This window comes from Protopterus annectens, chromosome 2.part1, assembly GCF_019279795.1.
Source record: "Protopterus annectens isolate FY-2018-M chromosome 2.part1, PAN1.0, whole genome shotgun sequence".
Taxonomy (NCBI): Eukaryota; Metazoa; Chordata; order Ceratodontiformes; family Protopteridae; genus Protopterus; species Protopterus annectens.
This window is the reverse complement of record NC_056729.1, coordinates 776,127,643-776,142,299: the sequence shown is the minus strand read 5'-3', so window position 1 is coordinate 776,142,299 and position 14,657 is coordinate 776,127,643. Positions and strand designations below refer to the sequence as shown.

The window sequence follows — 14,657 nt, the reverse complement described above, 5'->3', positions numbered from 1 at the left end:
CTGGGACATGATGAAACAAAAGAAGATATAAAATGGACCACTGGACCGCGAGGGTCCACTGAAAAACTCACATATGAAAACGTGCCATAGGCAACAGACTGATCGTGGCCTCCATGGACCCCAGCACCCTTAATACCATTTCCGTTGTCGGTGACTCAGCTTGAAGAATGCAAAGGACATGTAGCTTCAGGGACTGAATCCTCTCCGAGGTAAAAAGACTTTGGTTTAAATCGTGTCCAACTGAGCCCCAATGAAATCTAACACTTGAATCGGGGCCAGTGCCGACTTGTTCAGACTGATGGTAATGCCCAATCACTGGGTTAAGAGAATAAAGGAATCCCTCGTTTGATTAAGCTGATGTCTGGAAGGGACAGCAAGGAGACAATTCTTCAGGTAGGGGAAGACCTGTATGCCCTGGAGTCTCAGGTGAGCCACTACCACTATCATCACTTTGGTGAACACCCTAGGGGCTGTGGTGAGACCAAAGGGGAGGTAGAAAAACAGAAAGACTCCTTCTCCATGGAATAGACACCCTCTCCACATAAAGCAGAGTACCTATGAAAAGGGGGAAAGTACATTAGAAAAACAGAACTAAAAGGAATAATAAGGTTACTTACCCAAATAATTTAACAGAGAGTACGGAACATGATGCGGACATTAGCTCAGCAAATGAGATCTGAAGGGAGGAAGGAGACAGGGGCATTATGGGTAGGGGAGGAGCTTTGAGCTCAGATCAGATGCTTGATATGTGGCTGAATCAGACACGTGCTGGATCCAGGAACCCACAGGTTGAAGATTAAATGAAGACAACTTCAAATCGAATCTTTTTAAACATTTTTTTGGTCCTTCCTGGGATATCATTTAACTGTCCCGACTACCCAGTGCCACACATCCACACTAGGTTTACAAGTTTATTTACAACTCCTCTGGACTTGCTCTAATATTACTATGTCTGGTTGTGGATCATAAGGGCAGCCTAGGGGCTTGGCCATCTTTGCATCCATCCTGGGGTGTTTTTTTTTTTATATACCCCACCCACTCTTTTCACCACCTCCCTCACTTTTTTGATTATGTCTGAGGGCAACTCCCTTTCCCAATGGAGCATCCTCGATGAATGCTCTCCCACTTGGAAAGGGCATGCCCATCACTCTCTGCCACTCTGTCGGTTGATTAAGCCGCTAACTGAACCTTTATCCTCTATACCACCACAGCGGCTCACTTGTAACAAATTGTGATACTTCTGATGTAAAAAAGGAATTTCTTTTTGTTCTCATTGAAATATCTTATTCATTCAAAGTCTCAGAAAAGACTGATGTTCCAGAGAAAAATCTGAAGCAAAACTTTCCTCAGAATCAGAATCTTTAACTGGTCAAGAAATCAATGAAGCACGGCATTCTCTCTCCAGTCTTTGCACTTCTGTCGGAAAATCAGTCAGAGAGACAGAGGGAATTATTTTTGTTTTTCTGCCAGAAGAAGAATTACTCATATTAAAGGTAGAAATTAATTCCCAAGAAATTGTAGCAAGTGTCCCCTATCCATAGAAACTGACACACGAGAAGAGATGTTTTTAATTTTCTGTTTTTTCCCCCTAGGGTATTCCTTAGAGAAAGACCAAGACAAGGCAAGAAAACTATCCTTGGGATCAAGTTCCCTTACTTAGCTATGCAATAAACTTGCATTTGCCCTTCCCGTGTGCATGGCAAGAGTGGTTTTCTCTTGCCTGTAGAGGACATCCCTACAGCCACAGAGGATGTGTCTATCTCCATGTCCTTAATGGCTGTAGGTTTTACACCAGAGGGACCTGGAGACAACGATAAGTGGTCTGAGGAACTAAGTCCAGTAGCCACAGCAGAGTCACTCATGGGCAACTGAGGCGGAGAAGGAGGCAGTCTATTGTCCAAAGATTTCCTATCAACTTTCTTCTTCTTGCAGATGGTAGAAGGAAGAGCCAAAGAGTCCAGTAACTGCCATTGATTCAGCCAAGAAAGAAGTTCTGGAGACAGGTATCGAAGCCTGAAACAGTTGGTAAAGTTTATGACTTGAAAAAAATAGGTTTGGAGGTAAGGAAACTCACCCACAGTTCTCAAAAGTACAAAGTCTAGCCTCTAACACATTAAAATCTACAACAATTGTAGAAACCATTTTTTTTCTTTGTTTATACACAGTTTGTTCACAGAAACATGAGCAAATAAAAATTCCCTGACAAATAAAGGCAGTCTAAACAAATTATCTTTCCTAGCTTAAAATAAATTATTTAAAAGATAAAAAAACAGCAGTTTCACCGAAAAATAAAGTAGTGGAAGGTTTTCCTGAAAAGGGAACTTATCTGCCCAACCGTGAAGGACCGCTAGCAAACTGTCAGTACCACAAAGCCCGCAGAAGAAGCATACTTTGGCACCATGAAAACTCTGAAGTTTTTGATGCTCTGCCTTTAATATGGAGACCTGCTGAAGCTCCTGGCAATGAGGATGCATGGAAGGTGCCCTTAAGCTTTGGAAATGTGGCCGATCTGTCATATCCTTGGCCGGATACAACCCTAATATCTTAACCTACTGTCACAGAGATCTTATGTTGAACATCTGATAGATTAAGGATCATACAGACCTACGTCAATTGTATATCATGATTACAAAGCCTTTAAAACACTATCAAGGAGACTGTCCAAGATCCTGCTCAAAATAAAAAATTTAAACTATTGTGGCTTTATAGAAGGGAGACAAATCTTTGATAGCATCAATAGGACTTTAATGATTCAAAAAGACACTATGGACAAAACATAAACATGTTAAAGTTAATAGATTTGGATGCAAAAAAGGCTTTTGACAGGGTTAACTGGGAATTTATGAGTGAAACCTTAAAGGCATTTGCATTTAAGAATTTATACATACACAATGTTTAACAAATACGAGTGGTCTAGTGCAATGACAAAATGTGGAGGAAGACTGTCAGATTCAATAAAAGTAGAAAGAGGGACAAGGACGGTGTGCCCTTTGTCACCTTTATTATTTGCCCTTTATTCGAAGGCCCTAGCAATGGATATTACATCCTCAGATATATAAAAGAAAATCATGATCACAGGAAACTGCCTTACCCAGTCTGTGCTGTTTTCTATGTCCTCAGACATAGTGGGTTCTACCTGGGAAGACATGCATGAAAGATATCTCTATTTGTAGATGATATAAAACTGTATATATAACAAATCCAGAAAAGAATCTAAGAAAATTGTTTGATAAGCTGAATATGTACAACAGATATGTTGATTAAAAGAAAAATATAGGGAAAACAAAGGCTGTGGTAATAAACTACACACCATCATGTGAGTTAGTACAGGAATTCCCAGGACTCTGATGGCATAGTAAAATGAGGTATCTGGGAGTTTGGTTAATGCAAGCTGATAAAGACATGGGAAAAAACAACTCAGACAATAATCACATTATGAAAACTGAAAATGTTATTTATGGATGAAGAACACAAGATAAAGGCAATAAAAATGTTCTTAGCACCCCTAATATTATATATAGGACAAGCTTATTTGCCATCAACTGGACAAGTCTTTGGCAAAAAAAGATACTAGAAGGTTTTTGTTTTTTTTTTATGAAGGAAAGAAAGAATACATTGGAGGGAAAAGCTAACACTCCCTAATGAACAAAGGGGGCTGGGAAATCCGGACCATGAAAAACATTTCAGAGCCACCCACCTTAAATTAATATATCTGACTCAATTGATGTTCCACTCGGAAAAAGTTACTGTCAGGTGCCAGGATCCGCCACATAATGCACGCACTCAGGTCACTCCACAACAAGTACAAATATGACTCTGTCATTGTCCATGTTGGTGTGAATGACCTGAGATGTACCTCCCTGGACTACATGAAAAGAGACATGGTGGAGCTCTCTGATCTTGTAGCCCAGGCCGGTATGACCCTAGCCCTGAGTAGCATCCTACCATCACCCAGAATGACACCACAGTACAAGGACAAAATGATTGACTTTAACAACTGGCTAAGCTTCTGGTGTCATTCTAAGGGAATCCAGTATCTGTCTGCCTTGGATGACATGATCGACAGACCACGCTGCTTTGTCAGAGATGGCCTGTACCTGTCGCCCTTGGGATTCCGGATACTGGCAAAGGCTCTTGCCACCCCTATAGTGCCTTTTGTAGGCAAGGTTCAAATGACAAATTCACCACCGTAACAGGTACAAACAAGTAAAATCTGAGGGTAATGCTACTCAATGCTAGAAGTCTAAACCTCAAAATGCACTCACTCGAGGCACTCCTTAAAATGGAGAACACTGACATCTGTGCAGTGACAGAGACCTGGTTCAAAGCTCCAGAGAGCACCCCTGCATTACCAGGCTATAATTTATACCACACCTTTCGGCCACCAAACCCTGACCAAAACACTAAAGGTGGAGGCGTGTCCATATTCATTAAGGATATCCAGACCTCCAAGCTAGTTGTTCAGCATAATGCATCTGAGATTATCCAAGTTCAACTAACTCTGGGCAAAACTGCAATCCAGATTGTAGCTTGCTACAGACCCCCGACCATGCCCCAGGATTCCCACTCCTCTTTTCTTGATACATTGGAAAATATTAAGGTACAACCCAACACTCTAATAATGGGTGACTTCAACTACCCTACCATTAACTGGGAAAACTACTCATGTACCAACTCTGTTGCTCAACGTTTTCTGGAAATCATCAATTCCAACGCTTTGGATCAACTTATCCACACCCCCACCAGAGGCACCAATATCCTAGACCTGGTCATCACCAACATGGGTGACCGGTGTTCCACACCAGAGGTCAGCTCCTCCTTGGTCAGATCCGACCACAAGCTAATGACCCTAGACATCCACATCCCGCTCCCACCCTCCATTAGGAAAACAACCATAAAAATTTCTCCAAAGCCAACTTCACGCTTCTTAAGACAGTAGTGGCAAACTTCTAACACCCATGCAGATGGACAATAGAGGTACAACTGCTGAATCCTACACAAATGCACTTTATAAGCACTTACACAAGTGCATGGATCGTGCTATCCCTAACAGAACCAAGATGCTATCCTCCAAAAAAAGGAAGCCAGTATGGTGGTCTTCTGCCATAAACAAACTCTACAACAGAAGAAAGAAACTGTTGCAAAAAAGAGTAAAATCCCACGATTGGAGGAACTCCCTGGTCAGCCTCAGTAAGAAGCGGAGATCCCTCATAAAATCCTCCAAAGCTAGTTATGAAAACAAAATTGCCACTGATTCTAAAGACAACCACAAAGCATTGTATAGCTATGTTAAAAGTCTCAATGGCAACACTCAGATCTGCTCTGAGTTACAGCACAATGACACTAAATATACAGAACCAACTGATATTGCCAACATCCTGGCAGATAGGTTCAGTGCTAACTTTAGCCCCCTCTCACCCCCTAAAGGGTCCATCTTTATACAGGAAGAATGCAAAGTTCCTGTAATCATGGCTGCACAGGTAAAAACTTCACTCTCCAAAGCCAAGAACACAGCATCCATGGGACCTGACAACATCCCAGGCTGCCTTCTACATGAACTACAGAATGAACTGGCACCCCACCTAAGTACCATGTTCAATCATAGCCTCACCTCAGGCTTTGTGCCCATTGAATGGCGCACTGCAACAGTTATCGTACTCCACAAAGGGGGGGCCAAAACAGACCCCAGGAACTACCGCCCCATTAGCCTGACAAGCCTCGTCTGCAAGGCCATGGAACATATCATCATGGAATTCATAAACAAAGACATTGGAGATCTCCAAACCCTGGACCCCACACAGTTTGGGTTTGTAAAAGCAGATCATGTCTCCTAAACCTGATAGACTTCTCTGAAGTAGTCATCAAGGCCATGGATGAGGGTAAGGTGGTTCACACAGCCTATCTAGATCTCGCCAAGGCGTTTGACACCATCCTACACTCTGGAATTATAGATAAACTCACTAAACTAGGTATAAATCCCTATGTCACAAAATGGGTTGCCAATTGGCTTACTGAAAGAACCCACACTGTGAAAGTAGCAGACTCCAAATCAGACTTCAGACCAGTGACAAGTGGAGTATCACAGGGTTCAGTCCTGGGTCCTCTCCTGTTTGGTATCTACTTCTCTGAAGTATAGGCTAACACAGACGGTCTTTGGCAAACTAAATTTGCAGATGACTGCAAACTAGGATCCATAATTGAAACTCCTAACAATGTGGACATCCTACAAAAGGGCCTCACTGAGACAGATGCCTGGTGTCAAAGACATGGTCTCAAGCTCAATGCCAAAAAGTGCATTGTCATCCCCTTTGGTAAAAATTCTGTACCCATGAACTACCACATAGGCGGTAGTCTACTTAACACTGAAAGTGTGATAAGAGACCTTGGGACACAGGTGTACAGTAGTTTCTCCTTTGATAATCACATCGCCAAAGTGGTCAGGAAATCCTTCTACGTGGCACACCTCATCATAAAAGGTTTCTCATCCAGAAAAAAAGAGATCATTGTTCCCCTCTACTCATCACTCATTAGATCCATTATAGAGTACAACGCCCCTTTTGGTATGTACCTCACAAGACATCTACAACAACTGGAAAGGCCACAAAAATACCTCACAAAGAGGATTACTGGCCTCAAACAGATGCCTTATGCAGACAGTCTCAAAAAATTCCAGCTTTACTCTGTCGCATATCGCCTACTCAGAGGTGATCTCTGCCTAACATACAAAGCTATGTCAAACCCAGAGCTGTTGGACATGCTCCACTTAAAGAAATCCCAATCCCTCCGAGCTACACGCTCTAGGGACCTAAACCTTGTCACCACAATAAACAGAACATGCTGGAGGGATAGATTCCTGTCCCAGAGACTTCCCATACTTTGGAACAGACTACCTATCTATGTCAAACAGAGCTCCTCATTAGCACTCTTCAAGAAAAATCTTGATGATTGGATGGGTAATAGGAAATTCACCCCGGGGATCACTTCTGTGGTTCTGCTTGACAGGGGCACAGGAAAATAATTTTCTTGGGTGGCGAAAGCCAGGGTACATTTTTGGCTAGGCTTGTATAGGCCCTAGGGCCAATAGCCTAGTACCTACCTATGAACTACAAATCATAAGTGGAAGGAACTGCTATTGAATCAGGGAGAAAGAGTACAGGGCCGGGATCATTTGTATATATGGGATGTATTAAAGAAGAATAAAATAAAAAGGATATGCTCAGGGTTACATGAGTAGATGCTTTCATTAAAACTAAAACAATTAAAAGCTTGGAAAAGTCAAATCCTGCTCATAGCATTTTCAGTTGATAAGAAAGATAGCAGAATAGAAGACAAAATAACAAAAATAAATTTATGTTGGAATAAGCAAAAAAAAAAAAAAACAACTCGGGCATTGGGAACAAATGTTACAAAATGGTCTGGGATGTGGATAAGTGGTTTTTAATTAAAAAAAATGCAGATTAATTACAGTACTTGGAGTTGAAGAACCAATGAAAAGATAATATGAGCATCAGGCATCCCAGTAAAGTACACTTAGTTTAGCAAACTTCTTATCGGGTCGATGATGAAGGGTCTATGAAGGATAGGGTGATAAGCCAAGTGTATAAAGAACTGTTGAAGCTGTCTAAATTGAAACAGGGATGGGAGGTTACATTTGGAATAACTTAAGAGACACACAACTAGAATGATGTATGGATGGCCCCTAGGTATGCCACAAAATCAAGGAATTTTTGAACATTTGAAAGTGTCTGCACAAGTATTTCTATACTCCTGACATGCTGGAAAAGATGTATCCACAAAAGGGGAATTTGTTGGAAATGTGATGAAAATGAGAAGGGTACCAGGAAACACACATTCTGGGAATGTCTAGAAACTTAATATATTTTGGATTTGGGTATATTAATAGAAAGAGTAGATACTGGTAATACAAGCTTGAGAACCTATTTTTATTAGGTTGGGAAAAGAAAAAGAACCATGTACAGATGCTACTCTCATTATTAGCTACAGTGGATAAGAAACTATTACTAGAAAATAGAAACGAAGAGAGACCTGACATACATGAAGTAAAAAAAAATGCTAAATGAAATTAGAGACATCAAACTATAAAACAAGAACACAAAGACAGACAAATGTATACAAAAGAAACTGATGATATGGGACAACCCTGAGAGAATTCAGGAAATTAAAAACATATCAATTTTATGTCAAGGGATGATTGTAGTAGGAGGAGGTAAATATTAATGTTTAGGATAAAAAAAATGTGCAAGTGAAGTAATGGAATCAGGTGACACTGCAAACCACGTGTACAGCTGTGTGAAATGGGAAATGGTACTTGACAGGAATACCAAACAATATAATTCTGATTCATTGATTAGCTATTACTGAAATGAACATGAATGACTAGAAATATATAGGATTTGATAATTATATTGTAACCATTGAACCTCTGAAGATAGCCATGTTAGAGATGTATAACATTTTCTTAACAAAAGTTCTACAACAGAAGTCAACTCTACTGGACTGTGCACCATGCAAGAGGGTTGCACTTGTATGCTAGGCTGATACTGGGTTAATAAAAATGATTTTACTTTAAAAACTAAAGTTTCACAAAGAGGTATTTTACACTCACTCATTTACTTAGGACTGCAGAACGTCAGCTTCAAGTGAGTATATGTCAAACAAAGTAGAAAATAATGGCCTTCTGCCTTCCTTCAGGGTTTTTTTGCAATACAGCTTACTCTCAAGAGAAAGGTGTGCCCAGAGCAGTATGTCTGGCTCATGCTGCATAACTGTGGTGCTGCACGCTGAGCACAGTTTGGGTCTGCACAGCTAGGGTCTTCCCACACATGAACATGAACATGCATACAAGTTCTGATGGAGATACTGAAGGCAAGATGAGATTTACATGTAATGTGTTAAGGAAAAAGAATACTTAAAGAACTGAAGAATGCTGCACGTACTCGGAAGATGCTGACGGCTGCTTTTCTGGGCCAGACATAAGGGGTCGAGATGAAACCAATCCATCTGTTTCTTCTAGTTCTCCCTGCAAAGATTAAAACCTTGTTAAAGAATTATAATAAATCAACATGGATATATACATATCTGTAAATAAGGGTTACTTGACAATGCAGAATATCACTATTGCCATCCTTTTTGTGCTGTTTCTCCTCTGCCTAACAGTCCATGAAGCCTACCCCTAATGGGCTTGAGCCCATTTACTGCTCCCAAGTGGTAGGGATTCCCCTGGTTTACTATGGCAACAGCTGTTCAGAAGGGTATTATTTGGGCAGACATTGGGAATTTTGTGCACCTACTGGTAACTAAGCTATGACAGCATTTCATACGTACAGGTCCTGACCCAGTCCCTGAGCAGGGGAAAACAGGCCACCCTTGCCAGCGAGGGAACTCAATCGCCTCCCCCTGCAAGTGCACACTTTCATGTATTCACTAATAAGGGCTGCTGCTAGGCATTGGCTTTGTGATCCGTAAGCCTAACCTCCAGGGCGACTACAACACTGTCACTTGTTCTCCAAGGTATTGTGGCTATATGAGACCTGCTCCTCCCCACCCTCCCTTGTCAACTCCGTCAAGCACCTCAGCCTCAGTCAGGGCTTTACTCCTCCATGCCATGGCACTGGCTGTCACATTACCATTCTTAACAATGAAAACTATATTAAAACAGTTCTAAGCACATTACAGACAACCTCAAAAGAAAACAACAATAAACAACAAGTCATCAGCACTGTCACTTTTCTACTAAACTATGGTAACATACCAGGATTAAGGTGTTAACACTTTCACATCTCATGCTAAATTACCTGATTAAATTACATCATTAGGACAATTAAAGTTCTAATGAAATATGAACTAGTAAAAAAAACTACCCTGAAGTAAATCAAGACATTTGCTCTACATTATACTAAGCTCATCCATGACATGTTACTGTGCCAAAAGCAATTACACTAGTTGTGCAGAATACAGATATCAGCACTTGCCACCGATTTCCTTCACTTTAAACCAGTTCACTTTGACCAGAACATGCTGCTTGCCCCCAGAAAATGTAAGCTGGTCCTCCTGTGTTTCACAAAACAGGAAAAAGATCATCTCACACTATGCATGAGCAATGAGAACAAACAACAGCACAAAATAAGTAAGTAAATGTACATTTTGTAATAAAAGGCACCAAGTCCACAGTGTATAACAAAAAATAATATAGTTTTCCTTTAAGAAAAAAACATTATTTTGCATGTGAGTGGAACAATGGCCTTCTGGTGCCAGTTCAGGGGCATACAGGATACAGAACTGCGACTACAAACCAAATGACTGGGGATTGACTAGACACCTAGAAACTGAATAAGCCAATTGGCAGTGGTGGGAGTGAGTAGCCAATTGCTGACTCACATATATGTGTAGAGAAAGGAGGAAGCTCAGCCCACTGCACAATTGACACCAGGTGCAGACTAGGTGCTAAAACATGTAGCTCATGGATGTACACTGTGGTCTCCCAGACAGACCAAAGTGCTACGGCTGGACTTTGGTGCATACATGTAAACAAGCGTGCCTTAATAAGTGGTACAGGCTCTGTTCCAGCAGATCAAGATGCCAAGTGGAGGGAAGCTGCAGGTTAAGCAAAAAAATGCTTCCCAATCCCTGGTTCTTGCCTCTCTCTCCTGGTGTCTGGGAGTGCACCAAATAGTCAAAGAAGAGGATGAGGTTTTGAAGGCTGCAAGGAAGAATGGAGAGAAACAGCTAGAGAAATAGGCTTTCTGATTATATCAAACATTCAGAGTACTGTGAAATGCTCAGAGAAACAATACAATAAATAATGTAAAATATAAAAGTGCACTTTTTATGAAAAGGTAAGAGTACATACTGATGTATGCAAGTGGTAGGAAGGCATTGTGACTGACAGTACTGGGAATTACCTGAAGGCACTGTCAGGGCAGTTAGTTTGTATAGTACAATAATGTGATTTTTCTTCATTATCTGGGAAATATATATACATCATTTTTTTTCTTTTTTAACACCTTTATTAAATTATCATTTAAGATACATACATATATACAAACATACGTACATACATACAAATATTTCAAGCATGGGCATTAATGCTGTTCTATCTTTCTAATATACCAAAACACTTGTTCCCATAATAAGTGTTCCAGACTGTTCTTAAAAATACCTAAACTAGTGTTTGCTTTAATGTAATTTGGTAGTCTGTTCCATGCATCAGCTACTCTGTCAGAGAACCAAATAGTACACTTCTCATCCCTACAGAATCTTCTACATAGGTTATCTGACGATTCTCTAGTACTTTTTCATAACCCCAAACATTCCTAGAGGCAGTTGTCTCTAAATGCCCCATATACTTGAATAAGATCTCCTTTAGATATCTAGTTCAGATATTTTAGTTTTTCATAACTTAAATTTTCCCATCCATGGATGCCCTTGGTATATTTCTGCTGCACTCTTTCCAGTTTACTCTTGCTTGTTTTCTTACAGGGTTTCCATATTATTATTCCATACTCAAGTTTGGGTCTAATGTAACTAACAATGACGTTATCATTTTTAATTTCCTAGACTTTATAAATCTTTTTATACAACCTATAATTCTATAACTATCATTAACCAATTGGTTTGTAGGATTGGAAAATCTCATAGCTGAATCTACCCATATACCTAGGTCCTTAAATGAGTCTACAGTTTCATTCACTGTGTGCTGTATTAAATATTCACCTTTCAATTTATGTCACAGGCAAACACACATTAGTATAAAAGAAAACAAACCACATTAACGTGTTTCAGGTTACATACATTATACATCAGGTTATTTTATTATTTTTTTTTTTAACTATCATCAGTTAAACATTACATAATTAGCTCAATTCCTGCCTTCCCTTAAACTTCACTCCTCCTACTGAACATTACTCTGCATGTATTGCCCCATAATTTCAATTTATTTTTATGTAATTTGCTCCTTTCCTTTTCTGAAGATCTCACTTCCAGTTCTTCCATCTCTATTACAATACTCACTACTTCAAATACAGTTGGTTTAGACTTTGATTTCAATTTTCTAGTAATTGCATTTTTGGCAGCCACCAGAATTAAACTTATTTTTACTTATTAGCCTTACTATGTCTAAGCAATTCAGATCCTGTGTCTCAGCTCAAAAGAATAGTTTCCTTAGTTACACCAATTCGCATACCCGATATTTCTGAGAGAGCACTCTAAGGAATTTGTAAAATCTCCCAACCCACTGCAATGCCACAACAAATGCTGCCCGTTATTTCCTTCTTCTCCACCACACCTTCAGCACTGCCATCTACCCAAGAAAAAAATTACCTGAAGTCTGTTTGGGGCACAGTAAAATCTCACTTAATATCTGTCAGATCCTAAGAAAAACTTCTGGAAGGGGGGATGGAGGAAAGGAAGGTTGAAGACAAATGAAAAACCAAAAACTCAGATGAAATGTTATGATAAGTACATAGCTTCTTTATCTGAAGTTGTTGTCTTTCAACTGATATGCAACCTGAGGGATAGAGTCCCCAGCTACACAACTCTTGGGAGGCCCTTGTAGAAGGATATTCCAGAGCACAACAGATCTAAAAGAAGCCCTGTTGCTGGAAATAATGTCCAGGTTGTAATGAAATATAAAGGTATGTCAATTAGATCAAGTAGGTGCAGAGCATATATCATCAATAGGAACTCTAGACCAGAAAGCAGTGGAAGTGGACATAGACCTGCAAGAATTAGCATTGATGGGTATAGGTAAGGGTATTCCTTAAATGGAATAAACAAGTGAAATGCATCTTGTAAGCCAATTAGCCAGAGTCACTTTGGAAATTGGTTTCCCAAAATTGGTCTTCAAAAAAGATACAAAGAGCTGGTCAGACTTCCTGAAGTGTTTAGTCCTACCCAAATAAAAACCTAACTGCCTATGCACATCTACCATATGGAGTTTGTATTCCCCTTGGTTTTGAAAACTGGGGAAGAAAACTGGGAGATTGATGACCTGATTAATGTTAACTTTAGATGCGACCTTAGGCAGGAAGGAAGGCTTGATACGCAAAGTCACGCTATCCTTGGGAAAGATCAAGTAAGGTAGCTTAATAGGTAAGGCTTGAAATTCAGATACTCTTTTAGCTGAAGTGATGGCTACTAAGAAGGCAGTCTTCCATGACAAGAACTTAAAATCAACTTTAGCTGCCGGTTCAAAGGGAGAAGCAACCAATGTTTGCAAAACCATGGTAAGGTCCGTTGGAGGAGTGGGATCCTTCATAGGAGAGCGAAGAAGAAAAGTGTCTTTAAAGAATGTTTTGCGCAACTTAGATGAGGCCAAAGGTGATGAATTTTCCCCAATGTGAAAATCTGAAACGTCTGCCAAATGTACTTTCACAGTAGAAAAACTAGTGCAGTTATGGAAAACGGATGCCAAAAAAGTCTAAAACAGCATGAATGGGAGTCACAAAAGAATCCAAGTGATTTTGGTGAGCCTAAATGGAAAACCTCTTCCACTTGCCATTATATAATTTACTAGTGGAGGCTTTACGCACTGGAACTAAATTTTTTCTAACTGGGGAAGAGAGCCCAGGATTTCTAGCCATCAATGGAATTGGAGCAACCAAGCAGACAATTTCAGGTTAGACAGATCTGGGTGAGAATGCTCCGATGGATGGGACAGGAAGGTCTGGAATGGACAAACTAGGTGTGGCCAAAGGAAGGGAAACCAAACTTGCCAAGGCCAAAAAGGAGCAATGAGGATTACTTTGCTCTTCAACCTCTGAGCTTTCTGGAGGAATTTAGAATGAGAAGAACAGGAGAGTAAGCATAAAGCAGACAGGGGGCCAAGCATGGACTATAGGATCTCTCGATGACTGTCCCTGCGGAGGGATCAGGGCAAAAAACTTGATGCATTTGGTGTTGGAAGGAGACACGAAGAGATTGCAGCAAAGTTCACCCCATTTCTGAAAGATCATGTTTGCCACTGAAGGATTCACAGACTACTCTCATCAGGCATCAGAATGGTCCTGCTGAGCCTGTTTCACTAGAACATTTTAGTTCTCGGAATGTATGTTGCCACTAGAAAGAGGCTGGAGGAGATTACCCATTGCTACAACCTTATGGCCTCTCGACATAAAAGGTAAGACTTGGTTCCTCCCTGCTTGTTGATGTACCAAACAACTGACATGCTGTCTGTTTGGACTACAATAGTTCCTGAGGGAAGAGAGGTTTGAAAGGCTTGCAATGCTAGGAGCACCTCTCTCATCTCCAGGATGTTTGTTTATATGCAAATTGGTTTCTAATGAGGACCAAGTGCCTTGGACTATCTGACCCAGGAAATCCCCCCCCCCCCCCGAGTTGGGAAGTGTCCATGGTCACCGTGGCCTTCGGGGAAGGAATGATACATGCTGGAGGTGCAGGAATGTCTAAAATCTGTTTGACATGGAGTCTGAGAGTGGAGACCCTGTCCGGAGGGAGAAGAACTAAGAAATGTGCTATGTCCAGATGGGCTCTGATGAAGTCTATTACCTGGACTGAATGTAGATGCGCTTTCTTTAGGTTGATGGAAATGCTCAAGGTTAAGGCTAGTTGAAAAAGGTAGTCCCTGGGTTGGAGGAATCGATGCCTGGTGGGAGCAGTGAGGGGCCAATCATCCAGAT

General features: G+C 40.6%; 1 protein-coding gene across 1 annotated transcript in view; it reads right to left on the bottom strand.

Annotated features, from left to right (window-relative positions):
- Window positions 1–14,657, bottom strand: part of EXOC1 (exocyst complex component 1) — a 1,123,278-nt gene that overhangs the window by 235,348 nt on the left and 873,273 nt on the right. Inside the window, exon 14 of the mRNA XM_044062479.1 lies at window positions 8,958–9,040. Coding sequence (XP_043918414.1) covers window positions 8,958–9,040 — 83 coding nt within the window. The remainder of the gene's footprint in view (window positions 1–8,957; window positions 9,041–14,657) is intronic.